Source organism: Sardina pilchardus, chromosome 14 (assembly GCF_963854185.1).
Source record: "Sardina pilchardus chromosome 14, fSarPil1.1, whole genome shotgun sequence".
Lineage (NCBI taxonomy): Eukaryota > Metazoa > Chordata > Actinopteri > Clupeiformes > Clupeidae > Sardina > Sardina pilchardus.
This window is the reverse complement of record NC_085007.1, coordinates 15806048-15828089: the sequence shown is the minus strand read 5'-3', so window position 1 is coordinate 15828089 and position 22042 is coordinate 15806048. Positions and strand designations below refer to the sequence as shown.

Sequence of the window (22042 nt, the reverse complement as noted above, 5' to 3'; positions counted from 1 at the left end):
GCTTCCGCTGCGCCACTCTGCTCACATGCAGAAATTGGGCGTATGGTGTTATTTATCTAGGACCATTTACTACGCTGTCAAAGTTTTACTTTCATTATCTGACAAAACGTGTCGTTATAATTGCGCCCTTATGAACCATTATTCAAAAACGGCTAATCCAACATACAAACAACACCTAGGCAACAACCATGTGAATGTTTATGCATGTAATGCAATATATGAATGCACTTTAATCTATGTTGGCTATGATGACTACTAGCCTCACAATGGCGATTGACAAAACCCACCGAAGAAGGACTACCACCGAAAGGAAAGTTTATACAAATATATTTACTACCACGTTGTCAGGTTGCAAGAGGGAGAGGCACTTTTTGACCAATCATGACTGTCAATCGGTGTGAAGGCAGGCGCTCACCGGCGTGGCGTATATGTAACGACCTACGTTTTATAGCACCCCTCCGCCAACATGCAGCGCACGCTTGCTCTGACCGTAGGAAGGCACATTGCCCTCAGGAAAAAGGTCTATTCGCTTTGTTTTCGACCTACAGCAGCTATGTCTACACTCCTCATAAACCAGCCGAAATACGCTTGGTTGAAAGAACTAGGCCTTAAAGAAGACAATGACGGTGTTTACAACGGGACCTGGGGGGGCAAGGGTGAGGTAAGACAAGAACATTTACCACATGCTCTCTTTCTAAATATAAGTACAAAAAGATGGTTGCAGAACCCTTGTGGTAAAGGCCTAGCAAATAGGCTTTGCAAAAAAACACTTCAATGAACAATTGGTCAAGGGGAGGATTGCACTGTGTTGGCAGGTTGGGAACTAACGTTTACTAGTTCTCTCACCTGTTGCATTGCTTCACATACCAGTCGCTTCTGACATTTTGCAACCGGTTAGTTGACCAAGTTAGCTAGCGATTTAGCTAGCATTAGCAGGGCTAGGCTAAATTATTTGACCCAACTTGGGGCATGCATTGTGCTCGCTAGTTATGAGTACAGTCAGAGACACTTATATATGATTAAAAAGACTTTGGTACAGTGTACTTACTTTGCATTTTCGAGGAGTTCTGTCGACTTTTGTAGATGGCACGCCATGACATATTTTGTTAAAGATGTGTAAACTAAGTTAGCTGGAAACAATGGGCTTTGCAGAGAAGTTAAAAAGAGTGTTATTTTAATAATATCTGCTAACTGCAATTCAATGTTTAATGCCTCTGTGAAATCTCCACAATGCAACGTAAACGGACAGTTACTGACGGGTTGCAAATGAGAAGTTATAACGTTAATTTGTGTAACATCGACCAGGGAGATAGTAGCGTAGACAGTAAAAGATACTGGACGTGCACTTGAGCTAACGTTAGTCATTCAATTTCGGAGGGCTCCCCCTAGTGGCTAACGACAACAGCGCAAATGGTCCACTACTAGTTGCTTTTACTGAAAGTAAATTTGTTATAACCGACTTTGACATTTTAGGTTACCCAAATAAATTTATTTTATTGAGGCATTTGTCTTGTCTCAGATCTTAAGATAAAATGCACCAATAATAATAATAATACTCCATTGCATAAATTGGGTATTCTACATGGTCTGTGTGGAATGTGGTTTTAGGCCTAACTGTTGTGCTTCCCTCCAAGGTCATCACTTCATATTGTCCTGCCAACAACGAACCAATTGCCAGAGTGCGGCAGGTAGGCATACTAATAATAATACGTTTTCTTTTTCGGCATTACTTTTCAGTCATCAAAGACTTTTATTGCACGTATTGATGTCATCAATAAATGTATTGATTTATGAGTTAGATTGCTGTGAGTAGGTTATAGGCTACTACTGGCTAGGATGCAAAAAACAGCAGGAACCATATCCATGTTGTTGTGCATTTTGTGACCGTGTTATGTCTTTCTTTCTCAAGGCAACCTTGGAAGAGTATGAAGAGACTGTGAAGAAGTCCAGAGAGGCCTGGAAAGTCTGGGCTGATGTAAGAGTTGTCTTTTGTTAAAAGTCCACAAACTCTAGATGTAGATTTAAACCAGTATACTACATTTGCCCACACAGCTGTAGTGCTGCCGCGATTAATCGACATAATCAAACTAATCGATTATGAAAATTAGTCGATGCCATTTTTTTTAGTCGACTAATCGTTTCGCTATTGACCCCCTATTTATTTTTGGTCTCCCGTCTCTAACGGCTGTAATGTTATTCATTCTGTTATTAACTCTACAAAAGTAGGCTGATATTGATATGAGCATATCTATATCTATGGCTATATGTCATGTTTTGGCCCTTCAGTTGAGTTAAAAATTAAATGGACACAACAAAATAACGAAAACTTGATTTTTTTAAAGAAAAATAGTCGTTTAGATTAGTCGACTAATCGAAAAATTAGTCGAAAGATTAATCGTTAGAAAATTAGTCGTTAGTGGCAGCACTACACAGCTGTTTTGTATGTAATCGGCTGAACGTGTTTCTCTCGATGCCGCTTCACTTATGCAAAGCAAGGAAAAGCAGTGCTCTGGTAGCCTGATTATCATCGACTTTCAAAGGCTCTGCGAGACTTTAGTCTGACCAACAGCCTGTGCTAGCACGGTTTCTTGCCAGCGCTGGTTGACCCGCCTCCTTTAAGTGCCTCGGTTTGCTACTGGTAGATGTCAGAAAGCGGATTGCCGAGTTTAAACCAATAACAACACTCTTTCCGCTGCCTTGAACACGCCTCTACCCAGAGCCGTTGGAGCTGCTCAAAGTTGATTGGTTCTCGACCAAAGGGGGCAGTTCCGCAGATTTCGGGAACTCAGAAATCCTACTCAATGAGCAGTTGACCAGACCAGCAGCAAAAGCCTGAAGGCGTTGCGTCACTGGGAGGGCGTGCCAGGCTAGTGCTCTGGTCTATTGCTGTTCCTTTTTTAATCAAGAATTTCAAACACTTTTTTACTTAGACATGAACACAACTTCTAGATGCAAATGGTCTTACTCTGTTTTAGCCAGATGTCATTGCTGCTGAACCATATGCATTGAGTTACTGCTCACCAGTCTGTATATCAGCTTTAATGTCCTTGGGTTTTTTAATTTCCTATAGTTACCTGATCCCCATTTGAGCATGAGCCCCTCATGTCCACTTATATTTGAAAGTCAATCAAAAAAAGCTTCGTGAGGAGATATTAAGGTCCTGAAGGAAATAGAAATTAAAATACAAGGCAGCCCACCAACTGCTTTACAGTTCAGACTCCAACTAAACTCTCCCTCTGTCTCTCACCAAGATTCCAGCACCCAAACGAGGCGAAATCGTGAGGCAAATCGGTGATGCATTGAGGCAGAAGATCAAAGTCCTCGGCAGCCTGGTGAGGAGGCCTCTTCTGGAGCACTAGAGAGGCTGGGATTGTTTTGTTATGTCTTTGTTTTGGTACTTGTCAGAGCAATTCTTGTGTCTGACATGAAGGCAAAACCACCAGTCGGCTCTTTTGTTCTCTCTGTTTTACAAAATGAAAGTGTATGACTCATAATGTAACATAGTGAATTTCCTGAAAAATGTGAGTTTTGTTGCGATTTTGTACGAGCGGTGTGTGATTTTACAAAGCGCTACAATGCTGTTCATGTCTGTTGTGCAAAGGTGTCGCTGGAGATGGGGAAGATCTACGTAGAGGGAGTCGGTGAGGTGCAGGAGTACGTCGACGTTTGTGACTACGCTGTCGGCCTGTCGCGCATGATTGGTGGACCGGTCCTTCCCTCAGAGAGTGAGTATAGGCAGTTGTCTGTGTTTGATGGCGACTGGGTGTTGAAGCAGAAGCATTAAACTTGCAGTATGTCAGCCAGCTTCTGAGGAATTGTACACCCCGCTACATTTTACATTAGCTCATGAATTGGAATTGAATAGAAAGTACTAGTCTAAGTATATGGGAAAAGCTATGGCGCCAACTCCATTAATGTGTATTTAGTATATCGGAGTGCTTATATTCATATGCACATGTATTCTTATGCCTGTCCTCTTATCAGTCACAAACCATATAAGTCTTTGTGTACCAGTGGGCACTAATTTCTTTGAGGTGGGCATTTGATAGTTTCCATTTAGATATATATAATGGGATCCTGTGGTGTTCCATTTTAGCTTCAATGCAGTGACCTCCGTGGGTGGTGTGAATAGTGTTTTCCGCTCCTAATAGCGAGTGCGCACATGCTCTTTTAACACCTTTGGGGTTCATGAGAGTGGTTCTTGGAGTGACAACGGGGTTCTGTTTTTGTTTCCGTAGGACCGGGCCATGCCCTGATCGAGCAGTGGAACCCAGTGGGCCTGGTGGGCATCATCACGGCGTTCAACTTCCCCGTGGCCGTCTACGGCTGGAATAACGCCATCGCCCTCATCTGTGGCAATGTCTGCCTCTGGTGAGAGAGTTCATTTGATCCTTAGCCTCGATAATTGGCGCTTTTTCATGAGCCCACCCCTAATCTCAGCATCTGTGTCTCGTGTATTTAAAACAATTAGTTTAGGAGATTGGCTTCTTTAAAAAAAAAAATACAGGCCATTTGTTACTTGTTTTGTTCCACTTGCATAGACCACGTTTTCACATACAGTACCCTCCAGAATTATTGGCACCCTTGGTAAAAGTTGACTAAAAATAGGTCTAAAAAATAATCTTTAGGTGATTTATTGTACTCCCACAATGAAAACAACGAGGAAAAATACACCCTGCAAGGGAAGCAAATTTATTCTGAGAAAAAGGAAAATCTCATAAAGAAATAAATGTTTTTAATAAAAACACGTCACTCACAATTATTGGCACCCCTACTTGTAATACCTTCTTAAACCTCCCTTTGTCAATAAAACAGCATATAATATTCTTCTCTGACACTCCATTAAGATTGAGAATACAAAGTAAGGGATTTAAGACCATTCATCTTTACAAAACCTCCCCAGATCGTCCAGATTGCTAGGTCCACACTTGTGCATTCTTCTCGTTGACTCATCCCACTGTTTTTCTATGGAGTTTAGATCAGGGGACTGCTATGGCAATGTCTGAAGCTTGATTTTGTGTTCAGTAAACCATATTTGTTTTGATCTGTGCATTTGTTTTGGTTCATTGACCTGATGAATGATCCAATCATGACCAACTTTTAGGGCCTTGGCAGAGATTGTTTGATTTCCTTTGAAAATGTTCAGGTTTTTCTTGGTGTTCATGATGCCATGCACCTTAATTAGGTTCCCAAGGCCTTTGGGAATTAAAACAGCCCCACAATAGCACAGCCCCTCCACCATAATTCTGATTAGGCATGGGGTTCTTTTTAGTATAGTCATTCTTCTATGTACGCCAAAGACACCTTAAGTGTTTTTAGCAAAAGAGCATAATTTTATTTTCATCTGACAATAGACCACACTCCCAGACATGTCATGGTACCATTCAGTAACTCCTGCCATTTACATTGTTCATTAAATGACTCTACTAGCTTTAACCTGACATGCTGTCTAAATAATCTATTAGCAGTGAGGTCACTTTTGAAGATTTTTGGGGGGGACTTGGTGACCCCAAGATGATAGCTTTGTCTGTAACTCTCAACAGTGGTTCTTATGGATTTTTTTGCCTATCATACCATCCTCTATACTGTGCGTGGGAGCAAAATAGCCATGGGTCTTTGTCCAAGCATGTTTGCCACATTTCCAGATGATTAGAACCTTTTAGTCATCATTTTAACTGAAAATATAGGCATTTTCAACAAAATACCTAGTTTCCATAGACATTCTCTTACTTACAAATGTCAACATAATTTCTTTTTATTTCAATTTAGTGTATTCTCTTGTCTCTCCAATGTTGAAAAATGACTAGAGGATTTAGCCTCTGAGTGACTTCATTTTCATACCATAGTGAAAAAGAACGTCATGAACTACTTCTGAAAGTTCACAGACACTCTGATTTACTTTAAAATGTTGCATTTACATAGGAAAATGCTCCTGTTAAATGTTGTACATAATATGTTTCAGGGCGGCCAATAATTGTGAGCAAGCTGTTTTTGTTAAAAATATTTATTTCTTTATGAGATTTTCCTTTTTCTCAGAATAAATTTGCTTGCCTTGCAGGGTATATTTTTCCTCATTGTTTTCATTGTGGGAGTACAATAAATCACCTAAAGATTATTTTTTATACCTATTTTTAGTCAACTTTTACCAAGGGTGCCAATAATTCTGGAGGGTACTGTATCTTAGTATGTATATAAAACGTGTGTGTTTCTTTCCAACAGGAAAGGAGCCCCCACAACCCCTCTTACGAGTGTTGCTGTATCAAAGTAAGTGAGATTATGATCTTGCACTCTGGTGTGAAGACACACCGAGTCACTAGGGAAACCAACAAACTCTGTTGAGAACATTTCAACAGTGGCTCAATTATTCATAACTTGTCATTTTCTGTCTGTGTATTGCGCCATGTCCGGTGCAGAATTGTAGCTGAGGTGCTGGAGCAGAACAACCTCCCCGGTGCCATCTGTTCCATGACGTGCGGCGGTGCTGATATCGGGTATGTCTGATCGGAGCAGTATCAAAACACGGCCTTATTTCATTTCATCACAAATTTCAACTTGCATGCTTGTAGACCTGTGAATGCTAAAAATAGAAGTCGGACTCGGGTCATACTATGTTGTTCACAGAGAGGACTTTTAGTGTATGGTTTCAAGTTTCCATGCCCATTCCTTAATTTTGTTTGGTCTCTACAGCACAGCGATGTCTAAGGATGAGCGTGTGAATCTGGTGTCCTTCACTGGCAGCACTCACGTGGGCAAGATGGTGTCTCTCATGGTGCAGGAGAGGTTTGGTGAGTTGGGTTTTTGCTCTACTGTTTTTAGTACACTACTCGCAAAAAGTCCCAAAAAGGGATATTCGCCTTTCGGGTGAAATTTCAGGATGAACCTAAAATCCACTATAACCTTTGCAGGTGAACTTAATGTGACCTTCTCTAAACTTTTGAATGTGCATGTCCAACAGTTCAATGTTTCAGTACTTTCTATACAGAAAACATTACATTTCACCCGAAAGACAGATATACCTAACTTTTGTGAGTAGTGTATTTTGTTGTAGCGTTTACACTTAGCTTCAGTTTAAAATAGGCTTTGGTAGGTGCTCACGTTAGCCCACATTATTTTCACACACATACAAGACAACCAGGCACCACATTAATCTTGGACACAAAAATATGTTTTCTGTGTAGATTTGTGGATTAAGTGGTAATTTACTGCTTGGAGGATCAGCCTGTCCACATGGGCAACATAATTTAACTATACAAATACAACAAGCACACAGTCCCGAAATAATAACCTTAGAGAAAGATATAAGGCTTATACCAAGACAAGAAAATATGGGCTGCTCATAAAGTCCTTGTCAGTCAAGACAGAGCTGTCCCTCCAGCCAAGAACGACCAACCAAGAAGATTGTGGACATCTATAATTTGGCACCTAATTGGCTTGTTTGTGAGGATGTGGGCAGAAGTGTTGGATGCCATTTTTTTTTAAGGTGGCACCTGCAGTACTGAGTACAATTGCATTGGCCATTGAAAAAAAATAAAAGTAGGGTTGGTCCTTCCTCACTCACTCCAGGTCTACAATACCTCCATATATTTAATCATTCTGAGACTAAGTTAGGCAAGCTTGCTACACTGAATGCCTATTCTGCTACTGCCCCTCATCATCATTTGTTATGTTGTGGTTATTCATGTTTACCGCTGGGAATGGCATCACTAAATAAATTCTAATTGAACTAAATTAGATTTTTACTTGCAGGTCGTCAGTTGTTGGAGCTTGGTGGGAACAATGCCATTATCGGTAAGAGATGCCAGTCCTTTTTGAGGCACTTTTGATTAAGCTGTTTTGCGTCTCCGTCGTCATGGTATCTCTTGTGTCTCCATGTCGCAGTGTTCGAGGATGCCGACCTGAGCCTCGTGGTGCCGTCTGCGGTCTTTGCTGCTGTGGGCACAGCCGGACAGCGCTGCACCACCACCAGGAGACTGGTAGGATCATAGACCTCCTCACTGCAGCACTTCGTCCCTACTGCACCCAGGGTGCCTCTCATTTGGTCTTTTATACACCCTCCCTTCCTTCCTCGATCCTCGTCCTCACTGATCTAGATAAAGAATGATGGGGTGGCAACAATGGGATAGTCTATCCAGTGTTAGTTATAGATCAGTGGGAACGCCCCTCGAGGACTGAGTTTGAGAGCCACCCCCAGTCTGTCCGAAATGGTAAACATCTGCCTCCTAAGATATCATTTGGTGGCAGCAAGGCATTGAAGCATTTCCAAATCATATATTTGAATAAAACTTTGCCTTTTAAGAGAGCCTTTGTTTTGCCGAATTTTAAAGATGGCGTACATAAATCCTTCATGCTGCCTTCAACCGTAGATTCTTTTGAACGTCTCTGCTTCAACTCCCACCGATTAAGTCAGCAGTCGGTATCCTGCCAACGGCGTTCGGTGTTGCGATCTTGCTAGGATGTTCGAAAACAAAGTTCAAAGCTGATCGTCGATGCCTGCTACGGCAAGTGACTTGTTATGCAGTTGAAGGCAGTGAGTCAGCTGGCAGCTGTGTTCGGTTTCGAACAAACACCCAGTATCTGCTGTCCGTTCACTTTACCCCTAATTAGCCCTCTGCATGGAAAACAGCAATTACTCTCTGTGCTTATGAGGCTTTCAAATTAAGTTAGTATTATTATGTCATTAGAAAAGAGTCAGTTGCATTTTCTGCACATAGAGGCTTTGAATTACATGATTGTCCTCGATTTTGTGTGTTGTCTAGATGCTGCACGAGAGCGTCCACGATGAGGTGGTGCAGAGGATAAGCAAAGCCTACAAACAAGTGCGCATCGGAGACCCCTGGGACCGTAAGTGTTAGTCTTTAATTGCCGTAAGCCAGCCTGTAGCTCTGCAAAGAGTCGGATTGGACTCTCAAGGACTGCATTTCCCAAAAGCATTATTACCACCATGGTAACTCTAGAGACGCTCTCCCCACGACTGAAAGCTGTGAAATCCTGATTGTAAATGGTCTGCCCACAGCCAGCACCCTGTACGGACCTCTGCACACCAAGCAAGCCGTGGACCAGTACCTGGCGGCCATCGAGCAGGCCAAGCAGCAGGGCGGGACCGTGGTGTGCGGCGCGAAGGTACAGTCAGAACTCGGATCCGCTGCATCCGCTGAAAGCATCCGGGTTTTGCATTTTTGTCCATAGCGCAATTATCTTTTGTTATCAATCTCACCCTGTGAGTGTTTTTTGTGTATCTACTACCTTGGTAAATGAGTCATTTCAATGCAGTCATTCACTAGCACTAGAATAGGATCGTCATAGTCGCCCAGACTTAGCAGTGACTCTCTATTATGGCTCATTGAATTTAAAGGTAATGATGTGTAATTTAATCCATTGAACAGGTAATGGATCGCCCCGGAAACTACGTGGAGCCCACTATTATCACAGGGCTGCCACACGACGCTCCCATTGTCCACACAGAAACCTTTGTCCCCATTCTCTACGTCCTCAAGTTTAAGGTCAGTCTAGACCTGTTTTTCTCTCCTCTTACAGCAGTTTTCACCACAGTAAACTATGCTCACAATCTCACAGAGGATCTTCCGAAAAGTATTCCTTATTGGGTAGGATAAATGCACGAATACAGAGTGCATAGTCGGTGAGCAGAATATTGGCAGTGTCCGTAGTTTCTCACACATGACTTCTGCCTGAAGGATTACATCAGCAGGCCTGAAGCCTGCATGAAGTTGTGAGATCCAGTATTTACATTTCTTTCTTTCTTTTTTTTCTATATTTTTCTCTTTCTTTTTTCTTTCTTTTTTGTGTTTTTTCTCTCCCTCTCTCTCTACAGACTGAGGAGGAGGCCTTTGCTTGGAACAACGAGGTCAAGCAGGGTCTCTCCAGCAGCATCTTCACCAAAGACATGGGCCGAGTCTTCCGCTGGCTCGGGTGAGTCACGCTGCTCCTGGTTTTACACGCAAGGTGTAAAAAAAAATAGACGGTTCCAGCTGTCTACCCCATCTTGTTGTGGTGATATACAGTAGCTATTCTGAATAGTTTCTAACTACATTTCAGCGACTGAGTATTTAATATGCACCTTGAGTTAAAGGCCATTGTTTGGTTGTCATCCTCTCTGCCATGATTGTTTGCAGGCCCAAAGGATCTGACTGCGGCATTGTGAATGTCAACATTCCAACCAGTGGGGCTGAGATCGGTGGAGCCTTTGGTGAGTATTTTGCCTTGAAGATAATGGCAACTTCACGCTCACACGGCCAAGGACAAAGACAAACTCAAATGCAGTTGCTTGAAATAAAATGAAAACGGAAAGAAAAACAGATCTTTCTGTAGATGAACTAGGGTACCTCAATTACTTCTCAATTGTTGTCATTCACTCATAAAGTAGAGAATAAGTATGATCATATGATCATATGATCATATGAGCTTATCACAAACATCCCTGTGGCCTTCAGGAAGAAAGATTACATAACCTCAGAGTTACTGTGAGAGTGTGCTGTCTAGTTTAGCGCATACTTCCATACATTGTACAACTGTACATAGCCATATGATCATGTAAGTGTGAACTTCACAGTGGCTTCGAGAGGAAAGACTTGGTGAACTCAGAGCTAACACGTGAGTGTGTCTTGCCTCTAGGTGGCGAGAAACACACAGGAGGTGGCAGGGAGTCAGGAAGCGACTCTTGGAAGCAGTACATGAGGAGATCTACGTGGTAAGTGTGAGAGTGCGTGTGTGTGCGTGTGTGTGCGTGCGTGTGCGTGCATGCGTTTATGTGGGAACACTGAGTACAGACTTGCACAGTCGTAGAACATTTCACAGTTTGCTCACCACAAAATGGAGGGGTGGTTTTCTTCTTCATCCTGGTCTTTCAATCTTGGTGATGCTCACGAGCAAGAGGGAAAGAGATTAGATTACAATGCTGTGCTTGCAAATCTAAGGGAGTGGACACAACTGCGTTTGCCTGATCACAGGGTTGTCTTCTATCTCTCATTTCGTTTATTCCGTCTTTTCCCACAGCACAATCAACTACAGCAAGGACCTTCCTCTGGCACAAGGAATCAAGTTTGAGTGAAGCGTGACCTCTACAAACGTTTTTTTGTCATTTGGAATTTAACAAGACTCCACACGCGACATTCTCTCTGGCAAAGGGAAATGGATTAACAAATCTAACACATAGACTTGCCTGGCCTTAACTTGCATTTGATACTTCACTTCCCTTCATAATCAGATTGTTTTTTTTTGTTCAGTTGTTTATACAGTCATAGAATGGTTATGCTCAAATCATTACTAACTTTGACCTCCCACCTGGGGGGGAAAAAAAAGATGCGGTTAAAGTATTTTGTTATACTGATTTACATGTTAGCTTAATGAGAATAGATCTCCCATGCTTTTTGTATAGAGATGCAAATGTCATAGAAAAGGTCAATAACAACTAACTACTGTATTAGTATATACTCTCCCCAAGCACTTCCCTGGCATTGTGGCCTTCTACAATCTAGTACTTTGTACAATAAATCATGCCTTTATTTTGGAAACAACTCTCTTGAATCAAACATGTGAATATTTAACACCAAGTGAGAAATGATTGTCTGGTATCCAGCCTGATCTGCTGGCGATTTGATTTTGCCCTGGGCTGGAAACATCTTCTACCACTTCTGTTACAAATCTGTTGGGACCAATTACAAACTGGCTTATCCACCTGGTGCACCCGGATCGTTGGTCTGATTGGTTGAAGGGCTATCTAATTGCATACAGTCATTTGAACTATGTGCATTGTGTAGAAAATAAAGAGCAGACGCATCATAATGTTCAATCTTAAAGACTGAACTTGGTTTGGTGATAGCCAGGCTACAGGCAAATAGAAGTAGAATAGACACAAATAGGTCAGTTGACACTTTGACAACACTTTTATTTAGCCATACTTAAATTACACTCTACCCCTATCAGACAATTACTTGCAAATCTGTAACACATGACAAAAGTCTTTACATATATTTATATACATAAAAATCAGTCGAGGTGCAAATTTGACACATTTTATCTCCAGGAAAAAAAATTCTGAAATACAATAGTGCTTTTCTTTTGACATTTGTAATATCTGGCTCTGACTTTTGTTTTCCGTTTTAGTCAAGATTACAAATTTAATTAATCTTCAAATCTAGTGCAGCCAAGGAACTTTAAGACAGACAATAATTTACAGGTACAATTTATCAATTCAATTCTAACATTTAAATTTCTTTTCTCAAAACATTTTTTTTTTCAGTCTCTAGGCTCAAATGTGTTTCTACCACTAGGGGGAATTACAGGCCTGTGTTTTGGCAATGCTTAAACTACAGATTTTTTTTCCCTTTTGAAACTTAAGACCCACATGAACATTAGTATAGACAATAATTACAATATTATAGCAACACATTAGTATTGACCTGGTGAGACTAACATCCCATTAGTTTTGTAAAATGTTAGACTAAAGAATTAATTAATCTGAAAAACAAAATGACAATTTAAAAAGTCACCCCAACAATGTATCTATTAAGTACCACATAATTGAATGCTGTCTTCAACCAAAAGCGAGGCACCTGTAAACTACTTGGAGGCTGCTTAAAGCATCATTAGAGGATCTTAAGCAAACTATAAATATTTTGTCATCTGAAATATGTAACAAAGATAAATATGAACAGCAGGTCTTTGTGATTTGACCATATGTATATGAAATGTGAAAATTGCAGGTCCTTGGGACCAATTTATACACCCAAGCACAGTCCAATTACAGAACTGTGAGTAAAGCTTACATCTTCTGTTCTTCTACCAGCCATGAAATACGTTGTGAAAAATGCAAAGTGTTGCGCGGTCCTGAGTAGAAAGACAGAATATTCTGCATATTGCACAACAGAGGATGCTCTTCGTTCAAAAGACTTGTTTGGCCTTTGCATGGTTCTCCGCCAGGTTTTTTTTGCAAAGAAGTTCACAGGCGATATCAAGTATTTCAGGTTTCCTCTAGGAGCTTTCGTAGGTTTCTTTGAATCTGGGGGCACACAAGGAAGTGATTATAGGAAAATCAACTGGGAACTTGACACAACACTTGACCGGCGTTCATTTATCAGCGCGACCATTTATCAGCCGCGACCAGCAGACAATGAGTTGGCCTCACAGCTGTTATTCAGTCGAGAGAACAGCTCCCATAAATGTTTAAGCAGTGAGGCTTATCCTGTTCTTAGTCTATGGTTAGCTCCTTGGCAAGTCTAGCAGTTACTGTTATGCATGTCTAATACCTCTCTGCAGTAATTGCTTAAGCCATATTCAGGAATGGAGCCGTTGCCATTACTAATGACCTCACCGACAAACGGCATTAAGAGGAGGTGCTCACTTAAATGCTTTAAAAATTGCAGGATAGTGTGACTACAGTGCTGATTACCCACACGTTACATCTTTGGCAGATATGCATCCATGACGACATTCAGAGGATCAGCCATGGCCTTGAGGTCTATATGATAGCCTTGCTCTACCAGGCGTTTGGTTGAGGTGCGCACATCCACAGTAACAATAACCCAGGTGCCGGACAAAAGCGGTAGACAATGTGATAGATTGGTCTGCACACTGGGCACAGTGGAGGATCGAAACGTTGCCTTTTATGTACTAAAATAAAAAGTGTATTTTGGAGCTTATACCCAGTGTGCGGACCAATCTATCACATATCACCTTGCTCTACCATCCATAAACACTCCAAAAGCTCCAAAATACACTTTTTATTTTAATACATAAAAGGCAACGTTTCGATCCTCCAGTGGGATCTTCCTCTGAGGAAGATCTAACGAAGGTAGCGAACACTAAGGGAACAATGGTAAAAGTGAAGGGCACATAAAGATCTCCCTTCACTCGGCAAGTCGAATGGAGCTATTTAGGTGTGGCACAAGGAAGACTCCGCCATAATTGTTCAAATTGTTCACCAGTGATGACAGCTGGGTCTATCAGGGAGCATACAACTTTTCGTTACCTCCGCCAAGGATGTGATTTGTCTAAGGGGTTTGTTTGTTTGTTTGTCTGTTTGTTTGTCTGTTTGTTCCCCAGATAACTTAAAAAGTTATGGATGGATTTCTAGGAAAATGTCAGGAAAGGTCTGATATGACCCAAGGAAGAAACAATTTAATATTTTGGGAGTGATCCGTATCACCGTCTGGATCCAGGAGTTATGTTTTCGCTTGGCAGAGATCTGCGCTCTCCGAATGCTTTTCTAGTTCTTCTCGTTTTACTGCTTCTTACCTTTTCGAGTTTGAAGAGGTTTGTGGACAACTCTCCGTACATCTCTGCATTGACCTCAGAGTGTGGGCGGTGATGTACAGCATTCCTGGAAACACAAAGTGACAAATTGCATTGTGATTGAAGATGGATTGGGGAAAAATGCTTCTAATGGCTTGCCTGCCTGCCTGACTGAAGAAAGAAAATGGCATTTGAACCGGCACAAAAAAATGCATAATGCATAATTCTAAGCACATTTTGTGCTTTGGGCCTAGGTCATTGTGACAAAGTTGAACAGTACATTTCTTGTCTTAGAGAGAGCATATGAAAAAGAAACAACGAACAGTTACTCAAAAGCACACTGATTATTTGTGACCAAGACAAACCCCACCACACACACACGAAAAAGAAAGCTACACTGTAAGAATTTGCATCTAGCTGACCATTCATTATTTCTGCGGTTTTTGTTCCATGTGACTTTGTAAGGCTAGTCGGGTGAAGTCTCCTGATATCCCTCTGAGGTATTTCTTACCCCAGATAATCCACAACAAAAGGCACACTGTACCAACAGGATATGAGTTCTTGATCCTTCATATGTGAAGGACCAGGGAGAGGGAGGGATGGATTGCAATTTCAATAAAGTGTTACCGTCAGCAATAAGACTATCTGGGAACGGACTCAAAGTCCAGTGCCCGGGTTGACCTTATGTGTGTCAATTTTTTTGGCTCAACCTCTCCAACGGCACCCTTGGGGAAAAGACGAGCTTACTCATTGTGTTGATACTCTCCGACCGAGCCCAGGGAGTTGAGCTTCTGTTCCAGAACGACAATCTTAAAGGCCATGTAACATGACGACAGGACAAGGATGCACACTCTGTAAAGAAAAACAATAGCAGAGTACAAGTTGTTGTATTAAAAAAAAACAAAAAAACTCAATTCATCTACATGTTGTTACAAGATTTAGGCCAACACCTCTTCGCAAGTTTGGGCATGTCAGACAGGTGACAAATTGACTATTTTTGACACGGGCGACTTTGAACAAAAGGCAACACTCACAGCAACATATAAATGAGCAGAAGAGTGTTGAGAGACAACGGCTGTGACGGCTTGTCTTGGTGAACGTCTCCCTGGACAGGCTTGCTGGCGGTGCCTGCGGCAAAGACAAAGAGTGAACGTATGTAAATGACCAAACACAAACAGTGGAAATTTCCGCAGGTGGTGGCGCGACCACGTCGAGCGCTAAGTGGCACGGAAAATGATTACTCACCGTTGGGCTGAGTCCCATGGCGCACGCCGGGCGCCTGGAGGTGAACGTCAGCATGAACCGATACCTCGCCATTCTTCACCACGTTCAGGAAGTTCTCCGGAAGGCTGGGGAACTCTGAAGTGCACACACACATGCGCACGCACACACGCACACACCCACACACACCACACACACCACACACACCACACACACCACACACACACCACACACACCACACACACCACACACAAATAGTTCCGTTTAAACAAAGAAATTGGTTCCGCTGAACAAGGATGGATGAGCAAATAGAAGACTGTACACAAAAGGCTGGTGTTTATATTAACTATGATCTCACGCACAGAATGGACTGTGTGTTGTGTGAGCGCACACAATGTAATAACACTCATGCTCCAACGCATCACTCATTAGCTTAGGGTTATTTATATCATCTCTTAACGGTTGGCAGGATTGTGAGGTTGAACACCATGCAACTCAATGGCTGGCAGTATCGTGTGGTCAAAAGAACCCAGGTGAATATGCAGCTACAGTGTCATTGTTTCATACGATTTCCATGTTTTGTTTTTTTTATTTGCCCAAAGTCAAGCCTGTTTTAAAATAAACATCATTTTACTTGTGTTAAAGGGATATTCCGCCATTTTTGTTAATTCGCTCATTTTCCACCTTCCCTCGAGCAAAACAATCGATATTTACCTTGTTCCCGTTCATCCAGCCATTCTGTGAGTCTGGCGATACAACTTTTAGCTTCAGCCTAGCATAGATCATTGAATCGGATTAGACCATTAGCTTCTCGCCTGCTAGCTTCATGTTTAAAAGTGACTAAGATTTCTGGTAATTTTCCCATTTAAAATGTGTCTCCTCTCAAGTTAGAAAGTGCAATAAGACCAACTGAAAATTAAACCTGGCGTTTTTCTAGGCTGATTTGACATGGAACTACACTCTCATCTGGCGTAATAATCAAGGCAACTTGCAAACGTACCATAGGCGCAGTAATATCGTACGCAGCACCTGAAAATAGTCCCCATAGACAACAAGCAGTAGTAGTGCCAGTAGTCTGCAAGTTGCCTTGATTATTACGCCAGATGAGAGTGTAGTTCCATGTCAAATCAGCCTAGAAAAACAGCAGGTTTCATTTTCAGTTGGTCTTACTGCACTTTTTAACTTGAGAGTAGACACGTTTTAAATGGAAAAATTACCAGAAATCTTAGTCACTTTTAAACATGAAGCTAGCAGGCGAGAAGCTAATGGTCTAATCCAATTCAATGATCTATGCTAGGCTGAAGCAAAAAGTTGTATCGCCAGACTCACAGAATGGCTGGATGAACGGGAACAAGGTAAATATCGATTGTTTTGCTCGAGGGGAGGTGGAAAATGAGCGTATTTCCAAAAATGGCGGAATATTCCTTTAAAATACTAGCAAATGAGCTGCAACCATATACACTATAAGTCCTACAACAATCTCTAATGCTTGAGGCTAGTTTTTTTCCTATGAACTGATTCATCAATATGATTTCATCACTTGAATAACTCTGAGGAGCATATCAGATTTTCTTCTGAAATGTCTGGAAGTGTAACAAAAAGCAGATCGTCATGATGCCAGTTTCCAGTGTTCAGTTCCACCCACCTGCCATTTTCTCATAGTCGGGCGTCTGTGAGCCAGAACTGCTGCTTTCAAGCATGTCATGTCTTCTTTGTCGTACGACACCATCTAAATCGGAGAACTCAGCAGAGAAATCCTGACCACACATACACACGCGCACAAGCACAGGAAACAAGGAAGCCAAATTAACATGTTTTGCGATGACCACACTCTAATACAAGAGGAGATGCTGTGCTACTAATTTGCAAGGCAAATAACCCTCACTCACATAGTGAGTTACGCCTACTTAGTAAGTAAGAACTTGGTTAGTTATTCCAGGGTTTGAAGAAGTATCTTGTTAAGGAAGAGAAGTTAATACTAACACTTACCAGAGGAAGTGAGGACGGACACTCAGCTCTGAAGCTGTTCTCAGCCGACGAAGTTACAGGACTGCAGCCTATATTCTCTGCCTGTGAACGCAAATCATGAAAAAGACCAATCTCAAAAAGACATAAATATCGGTGTGATGTAACAGTAACAGACAGAAAGAAAGAATGGGCACCTCAGAACAGTTGTTAATGTACCTTTTTAAAGTTCTTCATGAAGCAGAAAGTAAACAAATGTGTATTCAATGTTGCATAACTGATAGTATGATACTCACTTCTAGGTGTATACAGATTGATTTCAGAACCTTATAGGTGGCATCACGTGACAGGAATGATACAAACACATGCTGAAATACAACACAACATATATAAAGTTCTAAATAATCATATAACCAACACTGAAATACAAACATGACTATAAAAATATAGCTTGAAGCACATTTTAAGCACATTTTAAAAGCACAGCAAAATCATACCGCCACATCAATTCACAAATAACATAACATTACGCAGAGAATTTTGGTGACTTCAATTCATAGCCGACAGCTACTCACCATTTTATTAGTGGTGGAGATCACAATGGCATTAGGCACCAATATGGCGGTTTTTGACTTCTTAATATGAGTTACTGTGAGTACAGGAATGATGATCTGATGACCAAGAAATCAGACAAACACTTCAGTAACATATCTCTGCATGACATAACACTACCACATGAAAAGTGGAAAATGCCAGAAGAACAAACAAGGTTCAGGTAAAAAAGACATGTAAACAAGGGCTTTGAGGACTGGAAGGAAAAGGCCGAATTACCTTGGTATCTCGGCCAAAGACTTTGGAATGAAAACAGATCCAGTTATCAGACACAAACAGTCTGCCCTGATAAAGGATGTCTTTTTGCAAGGCACAAGTGTAACCTGAGGACAAACAGCAGACATTATGATGCTGTGCAGAGCAGAGCAGCATTCTTATCAACACACATCAAAATATTATCCAGCTCAGGAAACAACGGTGGGCTATTCAGTTCCTCTATTCATTATTCACTGGAACAGTCCTTACATTAGATTCAATTACGGATATCTTTAAAAAGCCTAATGAAAGCTAATTAAATAACTGATTTTGAATGACTATTTTAAAAAGTCTGTCTATGCTAGCTAATCAATAGAAAAGTATTATACTAAAGGGGGTTAAAGGTCACTTACTTTGTTTGAGAATTTCATCTTTGCTGATTTCCTTGAAAATTTTGTGATACTGTGCATTGGCTTTGGAAAACTACAAAGAAATAAACAGTGATTGTTAACGGTCTTTAAAGTGCTCTTTATTCTCTACAAATGCTATTCATGACCCAGTGGAGGTTAATAATTTACTACATCATTGTAAAGTTGTAAGTGAAATGGCTTGTAGAAGTTAGGACAACTTCGACCAATGGTGAGAGGCTACACCTGCCAGTTTGCTTACAACAGGGGCAAAAAAAACCTTCAGGGTAGGCAAATTACTTCACCATCTGAACGCCTCAATAATCCCACACCTATTCACTCCCCTTGGAAAAGACTACAGGTGGAAAAATGACATTGCGTCTGTGCTGTGCGAGGCATGCGACTTTCCACTGGGAGTCACCAGCACATGCGCTATAATTATACAAAAGGTTTGCCAAGCACACTGGTCATAAATAACTGTTGTAAATCGAAACCTTACACACGGCATATGCGCTAACACAAAACAAACACACATCAGGGGATAAGTCTGTTACTCTGTCATCTCTTCTTAGAAGTATATGAAGAAACATCAACAAATAAAAAAATATGAAAGAAAAGGTGTACCAAATGACTCCTCATACATGTACAACTCCAAAACAATTGTTGTGGCAGCTATTCCATTCTGTAATAGAACTCCTGTGCAACCTATGACGCACATATCTACAGCGTCTTTTGTGCAAACGCTTGAAAGGTTGGAGGAAGAGTCAGGCCTAATGATCTAAAATAGGATCCTGTAGCAGCATGGACACAAACAAACCTGTGAGGACTGGGACTTTTTCCTCTCCAACTTTGTTTCGCTGTCGCTTGGACTTTGCAGTGGGGAGAGTTGGTCCACGGGCTTGAACCTGCGAAAATAAACAGAGGAAACCTGCATGGAGCAAAGCCTTTTTCTGACCGTGGACTTCAAAAGAGGCTCAAAAAGAGAAACATCTAAATTTCCGGCACCGAATGTAGAGCAAAGCCTTTTTCTGACCGTGGACTTCAAAAGAGGCTCAAAAAGGGAAACATCAAAATGTCCGGCACAGAATGTAGAGTGCAAAACAGTGGGATATCACAATGCCACCTAATGCGGCGCCTTTTGTGAATCTCTGAAGTTGTACAATTTGACTGCATGCAAATATCCAGACGTATGTGTGGCAGCACAAGACAAACACCCTAAAACATACTACCATCTAAAATCATGACTAATGATGAGAGTAGACACATTTGCAAATTTGAGCTAATTTCCTTTACCTACAATATTTCTTTTGAACATTGAACAACATTGCGGTCAGTGTTACAGAACTAGGTCAGTATTGAGACCTGATTCAGACATGGTGGGCCCCAGAATAGGTCAGTCTATGTGTGTTTATTTGTGAGTGTTCTACCACTCCCTGCCTAAACTGAACCAACAAGGCATAGTGTTTGGACAGTGACGTGGGAGTTTGTAAACAAACACACTCCAAGCGGCTTTGCGCAGGTATACACAAACGGCTGCCGTGTACCTCCAGATCACCGTCAAAAGTAAACAGTGAAATCTAATTGCCATCCCCTGACACACGCTTGAGGATGTTTTATAGAGTCTACCAGGTATCTCAGTGGAAGTTACTGGAAGGACACCGCAATTAGTTGCTGTTGAAACATATTTGCTTGCCCGGCTTTTATGGCCACGTTGACTACCCTCCGGTCAGTTCAGTGTGAGCACGGTTGACTGGCTTCTGTGTATAACAGGTAAATAGAGGAGCTGGCCCTGTGCCAGCTGGTGGCCTGGGAATGGATGCGTTGGGCTGCTGGAGAGAAAGCTAAATTTTCCTCAGGTCTAGACACGTACCTCATAAGCGGAGGCTTTTTCTTGCTCTCCGAAACATCGGACTCTGGGGTGTCCAGGGACAGGGGAGTCTCCACGGCCATCCTCCCGACTCTCCTGTGCTTGTCCTCGCCATTCTCGGCTTCTGAGCTGAAAAGTTCAGGCAGAAGGGAAAAGTTTCAGACCATTCAAGAGGAATGTGGAGACTAATTGCTGCTAAAAACAAGTGTCAATGAAACACTACTGAAAGCAAAGAAAAGAAAAGTGGTTTGTCAACAAACATCACACCATGAGTAACTCATTTGGAAGTGGGAACCAATGGCCTATTTAAATAACACTGCTTATTAGAAATGGATGCATACCTTTCCCAACACTCCCTAACATGCAAGAACAATTTAACATGCAAAATGCCTCCTCAAGTTTGTTTGTTTATTTGTACTATGTGTTGACATATACATAACATGAATTACATAAAACATATAGATGCTTAGAAATGTTCAATTCTAAGATGTTTTAGTTATTTGCACTGAGATGACATTGGAATTACAGCTTGTGTTGTTAATTAATTCAAAACTAAAGCGTTCGGGTCTGACGAAAGAGAAAAGATGCCACGCGTCTCGAGCTTTCGAAAAAGAAAAAGGTAAAGTGAAAGTAATCCGCCTCTTGTAAATGATGGAAAAGTGCAAAGTTAAAGTGTGTCAAAGTTATCATATTCAACAGAGAAAAATAACATGGATGCACAGCTTAAGGTAACGTTGTTTGTCTGTGCAAGAAAGTTTGCAATTCCTATTTTACTCCAAATAACCAGGTAGGTAACATTAGCGTCATGCAACCAAGTATTTCACAACCAATACACGATTTCATCAGATGCAAGGGAGACAGCTATAAAAGTCCAATGTCTCTTGAGATAAGAACATGAATTTTTAACAATAGAAATAGTTAGCTAGTTAGCTTAGTTGGCTAACCAGGCCGTTGTTGTATGTATGGGGCCGCTTGCAGTTAAATAGCTTTCTCCGAACTTACTTGGGTTGAAATGTCCTCGCATCTTTCTTCACAGTCTTGATTACTTCTGGCGTAGATAGCGGAGTAAGAGCTCGTTCTGGTTGTTCTACCATCAACACCATTTCGCGAGGGACTGCTTGAAGTCGCCTCCCTCGACTGTCTCTCTTCTCTCCGCTAAGAAAGTAAGTAGCTAACAAACTTGGATGAAGTAGAAACTCCAGTCGCCCAAGGGGTTAAATTTGGGAAGGAGGTTCTGGCCTACCCAGGAAGCTGCATTGACATGGAAAAGGGGAGGGGATAAACACAGAATGGAAATGCCTGTCAGTCCAGCAGGCTACCAGGGTACAGTTTTAGATAGTTGTTTATTTTTTATTTTAAATAGGCTGTCAGGCCTTTTAATTTATTCGACTGTTATTTGACGACAGATATTTCCATTTGACGTCTAATTATACTAACTTGTCGTTTATTTAATGATGTTATTTTGTTGTAGAGGACTAGACTAGCCTACTTTTTGTCAAGTGAGCTCACATCGTGCGTCACTGTGAGG

At 41.5% G+C, this 22042-nt stretch overlaps 2 protein-coding genes across 2 annotated transcripts; one reads left to right on the top strand and one right to left on the bottom strand.

Annotated features, from left to right (window-relative positions):
* Positions 1-440: 440 nt before the first annotated feature.
* Positions 441-11531, top strand: aldh7a1 (aldehyde dehydrogenase 7 family, member A1). Its single transcript, XM_062555120.1, has 18 exons — positions 441-661; positions 1635-1688; positions 1910-1975; positions 3252-3332; positions 3602-3725; positions 4239-4371; positions 6220-6264; positions 6414-6491; positions 6688-6785; positions 7747-7788; positions 7879-7973; positions 8757-8841; positions 9014-9120; positions 9384-9500; positions 9830-9927; positions 10131-10204; positions 10630-10705; positions 11011-11531. Exons 1-18 carry the CDS (start codon positions 467-469, stop codon positions 11063-11065), a joined length of 1623 nt encoding a protein of 540 aa, XP_062411104.1. The 5' UTR covers positions 441-466; the 3' UTR covers positions 11066-11531.
* Positions 11532-11885: 354 nt separating this feature from the next.
* On the bottom strand, positions 11886-21652 carry LOC134101442 (GRAM domain-containing protein 2B-like). Its single transcript, XM_062555122.1, has 14 exons — positions 21517-21652; positions 20518-20643; positions 19465-19552; positions 18654-18723; positions 18265-18368; positions 18009-18104; positions 17730-17801; positions 17458-17538; positions 17114-17225; positions 15493-15606; positions 15282-15375; positions 14995-15099; positions 14251-14335; positions 11886-13015 (listed from the first exon to the last, which is right to left on the bottom strand). The coding sequence occupies exons 1-14, from the start codon at positions 21615-21617 to the stop codon at positions 12977-12979; spliced, it is 1287 nt and encodes a 428-aa protein (XP_062411106.1). The 5' UTR covers positions 21618-21652; the 3' UTR covers positions 11886-12976.
* Positions 21653-22042: the final 390 nt, after the last annotated feature.

Bases quoted from the DNA above. Each gene is read 5' to 3' on its own strand.
- LOC134101442 (XM_062555122.1), bottom strand. From the start codon at position 21,617: ATGGTGTTGATGGTAGAACAACCAGAACGAGCTCTTACTCCGCTATCT. The intron at 19,553-20,517 runs GTACGTGTCTAG...TTATTTTCGCAG, and splicing joins AAAAAGCCTCCGCTTATGAG to GTTCAAGCCCGTGGACCAAC. The intron at 17,226-17,457 runs GTAAGTGTTAGT...ATGTGTGGTCAG, and splicing joins GTCCGTCCTCACTTCCTCTG to GATTTCTCTGCTGAGTTCTC.
- aldh7a1 (XM_062555120.1), top strand. From the start codon at position 467: ATGCAGCGCACGCTTGCTCTGACCGTAGGAAGGCACATTGCCCTCAGG. The intron at 662-1,634 runs GTAAGACAAGAA...CTTCCCTCCAAG, and splicing joins CCTGGGGGGGCAAGGGTGAG to GTCATCACTTCATATTGTCC. The intron at 7,974-8,756 runs GTAGGATCATAG...TGTGTTGTCTAG, and splicing joins GCACCACCACCAGGAGACTG to ATGCTGCACGAGAGCGTCCA.